At 41.4% G+C, this 14,124-nt stretch overlaps 1 protein-coding gene across 2 annotated transcripts; it reads right to left on the bottom strand.

Annotated features, from left to right (window-relative positions):
* Positions 1-1,960: 1,960 nt before the first annotated feature.
* gng7 (guanine nucleotide binding protein (G protein), gamma 7) lies at positions 1,961-12,432 on the bottom strand. Of its 2 annotated transcripts, none has more exons than XM_039785365.1 (4): positions 12,311-12,432; positions 9,092-9,235; positions 7,828-7,943; positions 1,961-7,593 (listed from the first exon to the last, which is right to left on the bottom strand). In XM_039785365.1, the coding sequence occupies exons 3-4, from the start codon at positions 7,906-7,908 to the stop codon at positions 7,468-7,470; spliced, it is 207 nt and encodes a 68-aa protein (XP_039641299.1). In that variant the 5' UTR covers positions 7,909-7,943; positions 9,092-9,235; positions 12,311-12,432; the 3' UTR covers positions 1,961-7,467. The 2 variants fall into 2 exon arrangements, with proteins under 2 accessions (XP_039641299.1, XP_039641300.1); XM_039785366.1 differs by lacking the exon at positions 12,311-12,432 and adding an exon at positions 11,807-12,111.
* Between the last annotated feature and the right edge of the window lie 1,692 nt (positions 12,433-14,124).

The following is a 14,124-nucleotide window of genomic DNA, read 5'->3' as shown; positions in this document are numbered from 1 at the left end:
AAAGTTTTTGTCGGTGATGGGGGCTTACAAATTTGGCTGGGAAGCTTCCTTGTAGTTAAGTCAGTCAGAGTGTAGTCTGGCTCAACAGATGTACCTTGCTGGGTTAAAGCCTGACATCTGGCGTGTGTCCCTTTCCTCTTGCTAACTCTCGCTAGTGTTTTTTTTTTCCCTATCCCAGAATAGATAGGCGATGTAGCCAGACCATACACCAGCACTGGCACAGCGCTGTGGAAATAGGTCTGGCAATGCGAGACTAATCAGAGTGTGAAACTGGGGTGGAGACAGAAACTCTTTTGTGTTGGAACAAACAGGCAAAACAAGCTGATGCAGACCCACTGCCCCGTCAGAAGCAGGGGGCGGGAAAAACACAAGTTGCCCGCTCAAACTAATGATTTAATTTCTTCCAAGACATTTGCATTCTAGTTGTGTACAATTTCCAAATTACATAATAAAGCTAAACCTGCACGTGCATGTTTCAGAGTGCTGAGAGCTGGGCATGTGCAAATACGTCTTGGTGTAACCCTACCCATGGCGTGGTATCTTCACATGATTAGGTAGCAAGATGTTCCTGCAACACAGTACAAGTGTTTCATGCTCCCCTCTGCCCTCCTTCCACTCTGTTTTTCTTCCCACTCCACCCTCTGTTCTCACATGTCTGTTTACAGCTCTGAAGGCAGAACAGAAGAGAGGGAACATTCAGGCACATGGACCACCCTTTTATTTACTATCAGCTGAACGTGGGTTTGGCTAGTGTGGGGACTGACTTCTGATTGGCTCTGGTTCATCCACCCTAAATGGGATTGGCTTTGACTTGCAGAGGAGTCGGGGGAGCAGCGGGGTGGGGGGTAGGCTATGGTTTAAAACTTGGAGGAAGCTTGTGACTGTTGAAGCAGTGCTTCAAAGGGCAGATATTTGTAACAATGACTTTCCTTTCAAATGACCCAAATGGGAGGCTTTACCTGTTTGTGCTCTTTGTTTTGTCTGTTTGCAGCAACTAGCTCTCATCTTTGCTCTGCACACTTTGTACCCATCAGGCCCGGGAGCATGTGTGTCCATGGGCATCATATAGCCTATCTATATACAATCAGTGTGGGAAAAAGCCAGATGCTCCTACTCAGAAAGCACAAATGACAGAAACAATATTCAATAAACTGCAGACAAAAATGTATGTATATCATTTCATATTAGAGTTATTGCAGTTATGAGTTTCCGACTTGTAAATAGCTTTAATTAATTCAGATACATCCGACTAATACAGAAGTGCCAGAACACCAAACAAGTATGGATGCCTCACATCAGTCGTTCAATGTAATTAAACCCAAATGAAATGCATATGCTGTTATATTGTCAATGTATAGTATTACAATCCTCATATGGCCGTGTTAACATGCAGAAGCAACAATTGCTAATTAGCAGTAAACCCAGCTGAGGCTGATGGGAATGTCAACCGTTTTGCAGGTGGTGGTTACTAACCAAATTATTGGACAAATAAAATGTTTTAACAAGATTATGGCGGGAGAGTGCAAAGTTGTTACAATACATCCTGAGGGGGACATGAATGTGTGTACAGAATTTTATGACCATCAACTTGCATTAATGGTATAATTAAATTGTTTGAACAGCTATTGAATTAGTTGTTATTAGACTGCAAATATCAACCTCATGGTGGTGTTACATCGAAAATCAGGGGATCACCAAAGTCAGACTTAGTCTGACATCGCCAGACCTAATCGCAAATGTGAGTTGCCAGAGCAAATAAAACATGAGCTTGCAGATTCATCTTGTTCCCAAGCTAGCAGAAACAATGAATGTCTGTTTTAAATAGCGTTGCATCCAATAGTTGTTTAGATATTTCAGTCTGGACCAAAGTGGGGAACCAATCAACAGACTGACAGTGCCATTCATAGAGCCATGCCACTAGCATGGCTAAAATTAAAAATTAAAATGACTCAAGAGCATGTTTTGTTATATCATCTTTTTATTAATGTTATCTACTTCTCAATATCATCTTTTTAACAGCAATATCCACAAAATATTAACAGTGTGCAAGAAAACATGAGTTATGGCACATCAGAGAACAGTTACAAAAAATAGATATATTTTCTTCATAATCAATCAAGGCAAAAAGATACATATACTGTATGCATACACAGGAGATGAGAACACAAAAGATGAGTCTCGGGAAGGGCTCAGAGCCGATTCAGTGAGGTTGAATTTCAAAGTCTACCAGTGAGGAGCCTCAACTTTCCCCACCTGACCTGAAATAAATTTCACCGGGCTCGCTTTGTGTCACAACACCAGTGGATTTTCATCTTGAGCCACATGTTCTACTTTAACGCTGTTTATTCTGTTGATCGGATAACCCCAAAACCAGCATTAAATCAAAATACGCCACTATAAGGCAAACTAACAACCAATCAGACAAACTGTCAGCCAAACCAGCAATTAGTCAGGCCGTCTCTGATTTAAGCCTAACCACCTATGGAATGATTAAAAAAACAATAATGATTAAAAAAAGCATCTGTCAGACATCTCCAGGACAACAGCAGTGTGTGCATGTGTGTGGGCGTGCTGATATGTATGCATGCTGGTTTTATGTTGTGTAAATCTTCTGCAGTTGTAATCCTTTGGCTGCACCTTGCAAATAAATTACAAGAAACTGCTTTTCCTTTCCCAAAATCAGTTATTTCCTCTATGGTGCATAGTTTCTGTCGCCCCCATGAGGAATTCTAAGTAATGACAACAACACTGTCGGAGCATCCACATGATACAAGCCTTCAGTGATCGCACCCCCACCCCTCCTCCACGCAGTTGCTAACACGGAGGATTAAAAAACATCTTCAGAAGAGGGAATTATCTTGTAATTTGTATGTCCTCATTGTCTCCAATGCTGAACGTTCCTGTTGTCCTTTCTCAGCTGTGACGTAAAACGCATCACTGAAGCTTCTGCGTGCAAATTACACCGGACTACACCATTTTGTAAACATAGCCATGCTGAGAAATGTAGAGAGAGTTTTCTGGAGCTGATAGGCTTAATTAACTTTGTTTCAACTCATTTGGCAATGGCTTGAATGTAACGGACGTTCATTAATATCAAATAGTTGTGCAATATAGCTTTAATTTTACATTAATTCAAATTATGGGGAAAGTAAACATATCCCAGATAGTTCTAAATTACTTCCTACCTGTCACTGCAGTTTGCACTCAGGTTTCTGTTTGTAGCCATTTCTTTAGCTTGTTCCTTGTTTTTGTTTTTGTGATGAAAAGACCACAATTCATATCAACCTCAATCAGGTCAAACCATCTCTTCAAATATCTCTACAGATTTAGATAAAGGGATTTATTTAATTTAAAGCAATAGTTTGACATTTTGGGAAATACTCCTAATACAGTAATTGCTGAGAGTTTGATGAGAAGATTGATACCACTTTCATGTCTGTTTGCTAAATATGATGCTCTAGTCAGTAGCTGGTGAGCTTATGATGATTCGACAACATTTCAATGAGATATTGCCAGTTAATTGGTGAGCTTTAGAGGTAACAACCTTTGGACAGAGCCAGGCTAGCTGTTTCCCCCTGCTTCAAGTCTTTAAGCTAAGCTAAGCTAACTAGCTACCGCCTTTAGCTTCATATTGATCAGATAAATATGAGAGTGGTATCAATCTTTTCATCTACCTCTCTGCAAAAGGCAAATCAGCATATTTCCCAAAATGTCAAACTATTTGTTAAAGTCTCTGAGGCTTTATTGAGTGGTGAAAATAAACTGTAGTTAAAATAATGTAACGGAGTCAGTCACAGATAGAGCTAGAAATTCTTTGTCAGCTTTGTGGGTTGTTTGGGGTTATTATTGGTCATCACATAAAAATGGCTTCCCACACTTCAACCAAACGATTTTAGCTTGTGACAGAATCCTTTTTTACTCTTCTCCAGAATGAACACACTAGCATCTGACAGATGAAAAGACTGGGTGGAGACCATACATGCTGCTCTGACTCATGACCTCTCCTCTGGTCAGACTCACCCTGACCTGGAATGGCAGGGCTGCAGTACTGTAACATAACTATGTGACACTCTGCACAGCACTGGAGGCACTGTGTGTGCTTACACACACAGTGCCTCCCTCACAAATACACACTCACAAATGCACACGCACATGCACCTCTATTTTCTATTCTCTGCCTACTGCTCTGCCAAATCATCCTTTTCAGCCACCAAACACTAGCACCCAGCACCCCCACACACATGCACGCAGGCATGCAGGCACGCACACACACACACACACACACACACACACACACACACACACACACACACACACACACACACACACACACACACACACACACACACACACACACACACAGTCTCAGCTCTCTATGGCCTTTCTCCAGCTCCTGCTCTCTCTGTACTTTGGGAACTGCCTGCTCTCTGTGTTCGGAACAAAGGCAAATGAGAGATGAAGCAGGGCTCTGTACCAGGAACCATCGCCAACAGTAAACAAGCAGTGATGTCAATTAGCAATTCAACCTTGATTTAGAAATAGTTTTCACATTTTCAGGAAAACGCTTATTTGCTTTCTTGCTGAGTTAGATAAGAAGATCGGTATCACTTTCATTAAATATGAGATCGGTATCTATCTTCTCTCAGCAAGTAAGCGAATAAGTGTATGTCCCAAAATGTCAAACTATTCCTTTAAAGACAAGTTCACAAATTGGTCATGGGCACCTCATTTTAAGATATTTTCATTCTGTCACAAAAATGCAGAAAAATGAAGCTTTAAATTTTGTATAAAGAAAATAACATTTCTAGGACTAAATACACCACTAACTTTTTAATGTGGGTATTTTTACAATGTGTCTGTTTTTCAGACTGTGTGCACACAAACAAGTGCTCACCTTTCAACACCGAATGTCAGTGCAGCAGGTGGCTCATATTGACGTTATTGAAGTTATAAGAGACAGAAAAGCAGCGGGTTCAACTCCCCTGACAGTCCATCAGCAGCCATAAGTCCTGCCCAAATGACTCCACTCTTTCACTGTACTTTACTCTTGACAAAAGCCTCGGCTAAATGCAGCAATTAACCATCAAAAGCAGCTTTCAGTGCCCAGCCCCACCGCTCCTTTAACCTTTGACCTGTGACAATCAAACAGCAAGAGAGTGTGTGCTATGTGCATGTGTGTAGTCCTAGTTGCCTGTCCCACCAAAACCAACAATTGAGAATAAAATGGCTGCTCTGGTGTTAAAGTATAGATCAGGAGGTTGGTTTTTGCCACAGGAATGAGGTCCGATGTTGATTCATCCTCTAACAGGATACGATCCTAAACCTAACAGGACTTTTGTTTTTGATCAGGTGTTTGTATTTGTATCTGTGTTTAAAACCATCCTCCGCTATCACAAGCCTCTAAAATCCGAAAAAAAAAAGATGAAATGAAGACAGACATGACGGTGACTGACAGAACAGAATAAGTAGTACTAAAAAAAAATCCAACAGAAACATCCACAGAAAGGGATTCTGTGTTTAGATTTTGCATCATACAAACACTGTACAGGGTAATACTCAACTGACCAGGTTCCATGGACTCCATAGAAAGAAGAAACTCAAAAATAAACTCAAAACAGCTACTTTTCAACTTATCACTTCTGCACGTCTGAAAGAAAGTTTATACACTTAGTTTGTTTCTCTTGACTTCATTTTTTTTCTCACTTTATCTTCAGCTTTTACAATCAAGTTTGGTTTGTCAGAGAGGAGGAGGATTGTGGTGGAGAGGAGGACAGAGGAAACTCGAGATGGGACAGATCCAGTCCCTGACCAGTTTGAGCTCCAACTGGGAGACTGGAAACTTTAAAGACTGGTAAAGCCAGGTCATATTAATTATAATCGGATTTAAAGCCAGAATGAGAATGTACTGAAACAAGAGGTATCCCTATTTTCTACTGTAGATGCAAACAAAACAAACATATCCAATGTAATATATCTCTTCACTTAACCTTATGCAAACTGCCAATCGAAAAGAATCAAACATAAGAGGAGAAGGTAGAAAATGGAAAGCTTAATTTCTACTTTTCTACAGCTTCACTTTTACTTTTTAAGATTGGGTTTACTCCTCTAGCCTTGCAGTCCTTGCAGACTGATTCTAAGGTATGGTCAGTCTGTGACCTGGCCCTCTCTCAGGGTAAAGCACAGGGAGGCTTGATGTACAGTAGAAACCTTTGTTTAAGATTCTAGCAGGTATCTGGTTAGGTATTGCCCCTGGCTTACAACCAGATCTCCTGTCGTTTCATTAATACTAGCATTTAATGTCAGACAGGAAGAAAAACCTGCTCAGCCAGGGGCAACACCTATGTCAAAGCAAAACAATAATAAAAAAGTAAAGTATTATCTAATCTGTTAAGTAATGCTTCAATAAAATATCAAAATGTACATTGAGTTCACGAACAAGTATTTCTTAAGAAAAATGCAGTAAACGTCCAGGGTTAATAGCTTGAGTTCTGTGTAGAGCAATTCACAATGTTCCCGTCATAGGTGCAGATCTGAGGTCAGCTTAGACATCGATTTCAACCAACAGCAGCCATAATAAACTGCAGTGGAATCGGTGACAGCAGATCAGCATCTATAGACGACTTTCTGTACAGGTTGGCACAGCTGGAGGTTTGGCCAAAAGGCTGCAGACAGCTGCAGGAGGCCACAGGCAGAGAAGGTCTGTTGATACAGGTTTGGGTGCGAACATGCTAGCCTGATAAAGGCAAAGGCTTTAGCCACTCGCTCCGAAATAAGCTGCTATAATTTAGCACATGGCAGGTTTGTGGGAAAATCTCTCAAACCTTTTTAAAACTTTCACAAAAAAAGTTTTTATTGAGCTTTTAATGGCAAACCAGGTTGTGTTTGGCATGGTCGGCAAGAGCGCCTACCGCCCATTTCTGTTGCCTACATGCAACCTCCCACTCCTTGCCTATGGCACTGATGTCCATCCTTTTCCCAACCCCTCATTTCATGACAAAACAAGGAACAAATATCCTGGTTTCCTACTGATTATTAATGTCCAAATCTCTTTTTCAAGTTAAGCTGACACTTGTAGTTAATTTACCAGCATATATGAATATTACCAAAAGCACCTCAGTGATATACTGATCTTAGCCACCGAGAGAACAAGATACCTGTCCTTTAGCTGCGGCTCCAGGGTATGGCGCTTTTCCAGAGTGGCTATTTTGGGAGTGTGTGTGTATGCTAGATGGGTTTGAAGTGTGTGTTTGCATGTGATGTGTGTGTCTGGGGATCAAGTACTGAATGTGTGCATTGATGTTTGTCTGTATGTGCATGAGTACGTATGAATTGTGTGTGTGTGTGTGTGTGTATGTGTGTGTGTGTGTGTGTGTGTGTGTGTGTGTGTGTGTGTGTGTGTGTGTGTGTGTGTGTGTGTGTGTGTGTGTGTGTGTGTTTGTGTGTGATGGCAGGAGGAGCGTAGCGCGGCTATAGGATGATGCAGGGCTTCTTGTCCTTGAAAGGGTTTTCGGAGGTGGGAACCCCAACCAGGAGAGGGTCGCTACGAGCGTGCTGCTCACAGTAACTCATCAGGTCTGCTGCTGCTTTGGACACCTGTCAGGAGAGCGGGAGAGGTGAGGAAAGACGAGAGAGAAGAAGAAGGTAGAGGATTTAAATGATTGGAGATATATTTGACAAGTAGAGGGGGAAAAGAAAAAGATGATGGTGGACAAGAAAGGGAGTTGTGAGGGACGTAGATGAGAGAGGAAGCAGGAGATGCAAGAGGAAGGTATCACACATGATCATGATCACACGTACAACAAACACGGCAGTAAACTATCATCCTACCTTAATGCGTTCAATCCCTGCCTCAATCCTCAGCTGTTCCACCAGTTTCCTGGCCTGGGCGATATTATTAGTGGTAGACATACTGATCCATCAGAATACACCAACTCAGGAGAAAACTGAATGAGAGAGAGAGTAAAAAAATGTTTGCTATGCAGATAATGATGGGTGATTTCATCAAATATGCTGGCCCGCCTCATGTCGATATGCAGGAAGGGCAAGGTGACTCCTGGCAACTAAAATCTGACTTTGGAACATAGTTTTGCATGAGCGGACTGAAATGCTTTCAAAACTGTTTTGATTTGTGTCTCGTGTGTAACCAGGACAAGACTATCATGGTGACATTAAGGTGAAATAAGGTCTGGCTTGTAAATTTACATTTAAACTTTAGCAAAGCAAATATATTATGTGTGTACCATATATACCGTATTTTATGACACATCAAGTTGTCAATGGTTGATAGTGATGGTGTAACTACATACAACTACAACATTTACTGTGCTTATGGTAAATACAGTTTTGATGGTTTCATTTTATGCCACATTATACTTCTTCTGCACTACATTTCAGAGGGAAATAGTGTACTTTTTACTCAACTTCATTTATCTGACAGTTACGTTGCAGATTAAACTACAGAATAAAGTATTTTAATTTAGCTTGACCAACTACTGTACCACATTAAAATGCTGCTTAGATATTAATGCATCAGTCTTAATCATCCAATAATATAATATATAATAATATACTTTAAGAAGGGCCATTTTCTGCATTATTAATATTTAAATTTTTTGATACTTTAATTTAGTTGTTAGTATTTTGTTGTTGACACTGCTGCTGGACTTTTATTTGTCATGGAATATGTTTTACATTGTGGTACTGGTACTTTTACTTCTTCCACCACTGTGGAGTATATACCGGGGTATTCTGCAACATGCATATAAACATATAAAAACATAATGCTTATATACTGCTCTGATTTATGAGCTGAATCACCCTTAAAGTCCTCAATAGTTTCACTTCGTTGCAGAGTTACAGCACCACCGTGAGGTGACTACTTGGTGGTGCAACATTATTAATAAAAAACAATGGAAATATGAATATGTTTCTTGATCAAAATACAGTTTATGGAGGTGATATGCACAGTATAATAAGGCTAGAGCTTGATTTACTAACTTAAGAAATATTTGTTAGATTAATAAATCTATGTTTGTCATTCATGCTAAATATTCTTCAACCTTTTGGCATAGCAGAGGTAATAGAGGATCACCTGACTGATGGTAGGCAGACAGGACTCTCTCTGAACACAAATGGGACTGGATGGAGATCTGAGCGGTGCAGGTACGGCCGGAAAAACAGTTGCCAAGTCAAAACGACAGAGCTGGTCTGCAGCTGAGCTCACATTGGCTTGACTCTGTAAAAAAGGAGAGCAGGTGAGATGGCTGCTGCTTACACAGTTAGGTTACAGACAGGCAGATATGTTAAATATGTTATAGTTTTTTTTTTTATCCATTTGCAGTTTTGTATACATGGGCTTCTAAAAATGTTTCATGTCACAAATTCCTCAAACTCCATTTAAGATTTTGTTCCATGGATCCATATGGGGCGGTTTTTGTTCCTTTAGTAATTAGTGTGACTGGCAATATAACAACTGTGAGAGCGAAAACTACATTTAAACAGCCACTCCTATACAATTGTGAATCTGGATAACTGCTGACTTCAATTAGAAAAATCTCAAACTATCCCACATTCAAGTTTTGATATTTCAAATTATAGAATAGAATTTGCTTCAATGCCAAACTGTCATCATCACCCTTATCATTTATATTACACATCTGTCATCACAACCAGTAATACAACTTCATTGATCAGATGGTAGGACATTACTGCATTGCTGATCCAATAAAGGAAGTCCTTTCATACCTGTGCAGTCAAAGATTAATTTAAAAAACCTCCACTTTCTTTCCTTTACACATTTTTTAGCACAGAGTGTAGAAGTTTCCCCACCAGTGCATATGATCAAAACGCACCTCGCTCCTCACATACACCACTGTGAGTGTGCTACGACTGTGTCTCTCTGTCTGCTGCCCTCTCTCCTGCTTTAATTACTCCTACCGTAGCTCAGAGATTCATGTCTGTAATTAGGGCTTTTGTCTGTATGTGTCTGTTTGTGTGTGTGTGTGAGTGTGTGTGTGTGTGTGTGTGTGTGTGTTTGTGAGAGAGAGAGAGAGAGAGAGAGAGAGGGAGAGAGGTGGGAGGGAGTGAATAGATTTATATTATAACACATAATGCACTTCTCTCTCTCTCTTTCTTTCTGTCTCCGCACGCACATTTGTATTATTGTTATACTTCTGAGGACATTTATTAAGTGTCTCCCATCCAAACTCTAATCCTAATCTTAACCCTGAGCTCAAATCCTAATCCCAACTCATTTCTGTCCCTTTTCTGCATATTTGCTCTCTCTTACACACATGCAAACTTGTTTTTTTACTTCCTTAATTCCCTGGAGATAAGGGGTGGGCGTATCCATACCATTATCTTGTTTTGAGTATCAATACCAGCGTCGATATAATCATTGCCGAAAAGACGACATTAGTGACACGTTAGATCACGTTCTGGAAACATGAACACTTGTTAGTGCAGAGAATTAACACACAATTAACTTTTTTTTTAACAGTTAATAACAGAGTAGAGTAAAAGGAAATGCCAAATGTGTGTTAAATTAGTGGTACCAAAAATGTATTTATAAGTAACCTATAAAGGCATTCCCCTCATACATTTTGGAACATGGCACTCTCCTAAATAAGATGCTTGTAACAGTAAAAAGAAAGTATAAGTATCTGCCTTTGTATTACTTAATATCGTATTGGAATACATTTTTTAGATTTTTTTTTATATCACCCACATTTACCCTAACAATAGTCTACAGTCCACTACATGCTTAAACCCAACTCTGACTTAAATGTAACCCTCGACTGTAATAGTTGACCATATGAAGCCCTGATCTTTTTCCCTAAATAGGAGGTGATTGTGTGAACAGATGTATGTGTTTAATACAATTGTAAACATACACAGAGGCACAACCCTTCCATCACAACATATCTTCTAATTCCCTGTCAGGATTTGAGGAGTGTCCCTGTGACAGCCAACAGAAGAATATAGACATGCATATGAACAACAGCAACTCACACTAATAATAAACCAAGTAAACACTACATACTAGCCTGAGGTGACAGCACTTTTATCCTCTTTGTTTAAAAGCTGTTGTACCTTTCACAAACTACTGCTTTCTGGTTTTGGAAGTGAACTTCCAATTGCAAATGATGGGGCTGTTCAGAAATGTAGGCTATGTTTTCATATTTTCTCAAATGCATAAGCATCAAACTGGCAACTCGCAGGGAACTAACCATTCGGAAATACACAGCCTAAATTACTTTTTTAACACTTCAGTGATATTTTAAACCGAGTGCCTTGATTCCTTCAGCCTGTTGATTTTATAAACTTTCTGCTATGGCGCATTCCGTGCTGAAAGAAGGAAGCTGTACACTAAACCAGCATCGCTGCCCCTCCGCATTCAAATCTCTCCTCTCCTACGCCCCCAAATAGAAAACATGTTCTTGTAAAGCCGATGCACAGATGCAAACATACAGGCACTGTAAGATGGTCATTTGACTTGGACAGGACCAAACACATCACCAGAGCTGGACAGGCCCCGGTCAGCCAGCCAGCAAGCCAGCGAGTACACAGCCGCTCTCAAGACGCGCAAAAATGCATCAATCCTTATTGATCCTAGCGGCTCCTGGGCGCTGATCGGGCCTGCAGTACGGAGCCATGTCCTCCACTATAGGCCCTGCTTGCTTCTCTACCGTGTGAAAACACAATGCGGGCATTTTGATGGATAGAACAGCATGTCCTCTCTCTCCAATGGCTATCCACACGCACGCACACACACGCATACGCACAGTGCGCGCAAGCACAGGCAGACCTTGTGCACATATCTGAGCCAGAGATATTTTCCCAAGTGAAGACCAGACGAGACCGCTTCAGGTCTGCAAATAGGCCCTAATCGTTAGCCGTGGGAGCAGGGTGGTGACACGTTTTGAGGGAGGCAGGCTCCTGCAGCCAATATAAACCCATCCAATAACAATGGGCACAAGACTGGAGCGCATGCCTTTATGTTCCGCTATTATGCAAATTGATCGGCACACACGGCCTTCTTCAGTATATAAAATCCAGAGGTTTTTGGAAACAGTGTCTTGTGCGTCCTCAGAGTCCAGGCGAGCTGTAGCAAATCTTCCACTGACCCTGTCCCCGGTCCTCCCCACCCTCTCTGCCGGCAAAGGGCTGGGGAAAACCGGATTCGTGACACTGATGGAGCCCCTCTCCGCTGCAGCCGCCCTCGGTGACGAGAAACCGGGGTTGCAGAGGCGCAAAGACGTTACAATTATTATACACAGGGAGAAAAATACCCAAATATCTCCAAACTCACCTCCGAATGCGCTGTATTGGTAATTTAAAGGGCCAGATCCGCTGGTTTCTCACCCTCTCTGCTCGTTCACTCCCCGTCTTCGCCGAGCCAAACGCCTCCCCCTTCGCTACCAGTGTCTGTCCACTCCTCTATACCCCCTCCCTTCTCTTCCTCCCTCCCTCTCTCCGTCTCTCTCCCTTCATCCGATCCGGTGACAGCACCTTTAACCCAGGGGCTCCCACACAAAAATTCACAAATATAGTGTAGTGTCTTCTAAACAAGAGGAGTTTGAATGCAGCAGGCTTTATTTTCAGTGGATGTAGGCTATTTGAAGTCATTTAGTTGGGAAAGCCTGGTGCCCCATCAGGACCCGCAAAGACTTTTGCAGCCCCGATACGTTTGTATGGCTGTTTTGACGTGTAGATTGACACTTTACCGAATTAAAGCCCCATTCAAAATTATTTTAGAATTTCTCTGCTTTCAGTGTATACCTTTATTTGACAATGAAGTCAAAAAAGATCTTGCTGGAACCCCTCGAAACCTCTTTTTTTGGAACCCTGATCTGTAGTGACACTTTGAATGGCTTCTTCCCACCAGCATATTTAATTAATCTCTGGTCGTTTTTATGTACGGTAGGCAAAATGACAACCGTTGGCTCAGATTGCTAGGCAAATAATCAAATAGGTTACAACAAATTGCCTGAAATTAACAAAAAATACCTTTGATGCTGTCATCTTTTGAGTGGCCCATGATTTTGTATACATTTTCAGATTTTGGTTATGTCGTCTATTTCAAATGTCTCAAAGATATTGCTTGTCATGTTCTTCTGAAAATAATATGTGATCACACCATAAATGCACCAAAAAATATTTTTCTAAAATCTGAGTTTCTCTTGATAACCCTCTTCTTCTTGCAGGATTTGGGGAAACTAAGCAGATTTATTTTACTTTATTATCACTGCAGTTAATGAAGATAAAGATTGTAGTGCATGACCCTTACAGGCAATTTTCCACATTCATTGTAGGTTTTGGACTAGTTAGTGCTTAAATTAAGTAGGTCTACACTGGCTTGTCCTTTTTTTCTGCTGCAAGGTCTGCATAAAATAAGCCATATTTCACAACTCTGCATGACCCTAACCCAGCTCCCTACTTACCCAACCTGCAATCCAGCCCTGTCTTGTAGCCTGTGTCCCATGTCGATGTGTGTACCACACAGTCAAAATGACTCTTCTCCCCATGACTCCACTGCGCTGTGCTGCCACACGGCGGCGCCATTGACCCAGCCGTAGTTCCGTATACTTCGGGGAGGTGTGGTGTGGGCCGCTCCTGCTATTCCTGGCAGGCCCACGCATCCTCCGTTTCCACCGAGCTGTAGTCCACTCCTCCACACGGAGCTAAAAGGGCTGCATCTGCAGCATGACTATTGGCTGAATGTGGACGGTTGGCTCTGTGGTGAAGTGGGGCAAAAGGTCTGATGAGTAGGATGGGGCTATAAAACCCCGGTGATACTGACAGAGACGGAGATGTAGGTAGCCTGCATGAAATGATGCTGCTTTGATAAACACACTTCTACAGCCATATATTCCTCATGGCTGTATGGAAAGCCCTTGTTGAGCTAGTTCTAACCTCAGGAGAGCTATTTATAACACAGAGAACCGCATTGGCCTCGTTTTCACTGAAGTGTGAAATTATGCATATATACATTTCTCTTCCATTTCCTCACCTTTTAGCCATCTCTTTCTCCTTCTCCCTCCTTTATTTGTGTCATTTCTTTCTACCGCTTCACCCTCTGTATTCCCTTATAGCATACCCCCCCTCCCTCTCGTGTGGCTTGTT

The sequence above is a fragment of the Perca fluviatilis genome, chromosome 20 (genome assembly GCF_010015445.1).
Source record: "Perca fluviatilis chromosome 20, GENO_Pfluv_1.0, whole genome shotgun sequence".
Lineage (NCBI taxonomy): Eukaryota > Metazoa > Chordata > Actinopteri > Perciformes > Percidae > Perca > Perca fluviatilis.
The sequence above is the reverse complement of the archived record's forward strand: the minus strand, read 5'-3'. Positions and strand labels throughout refer to the sequence as shown.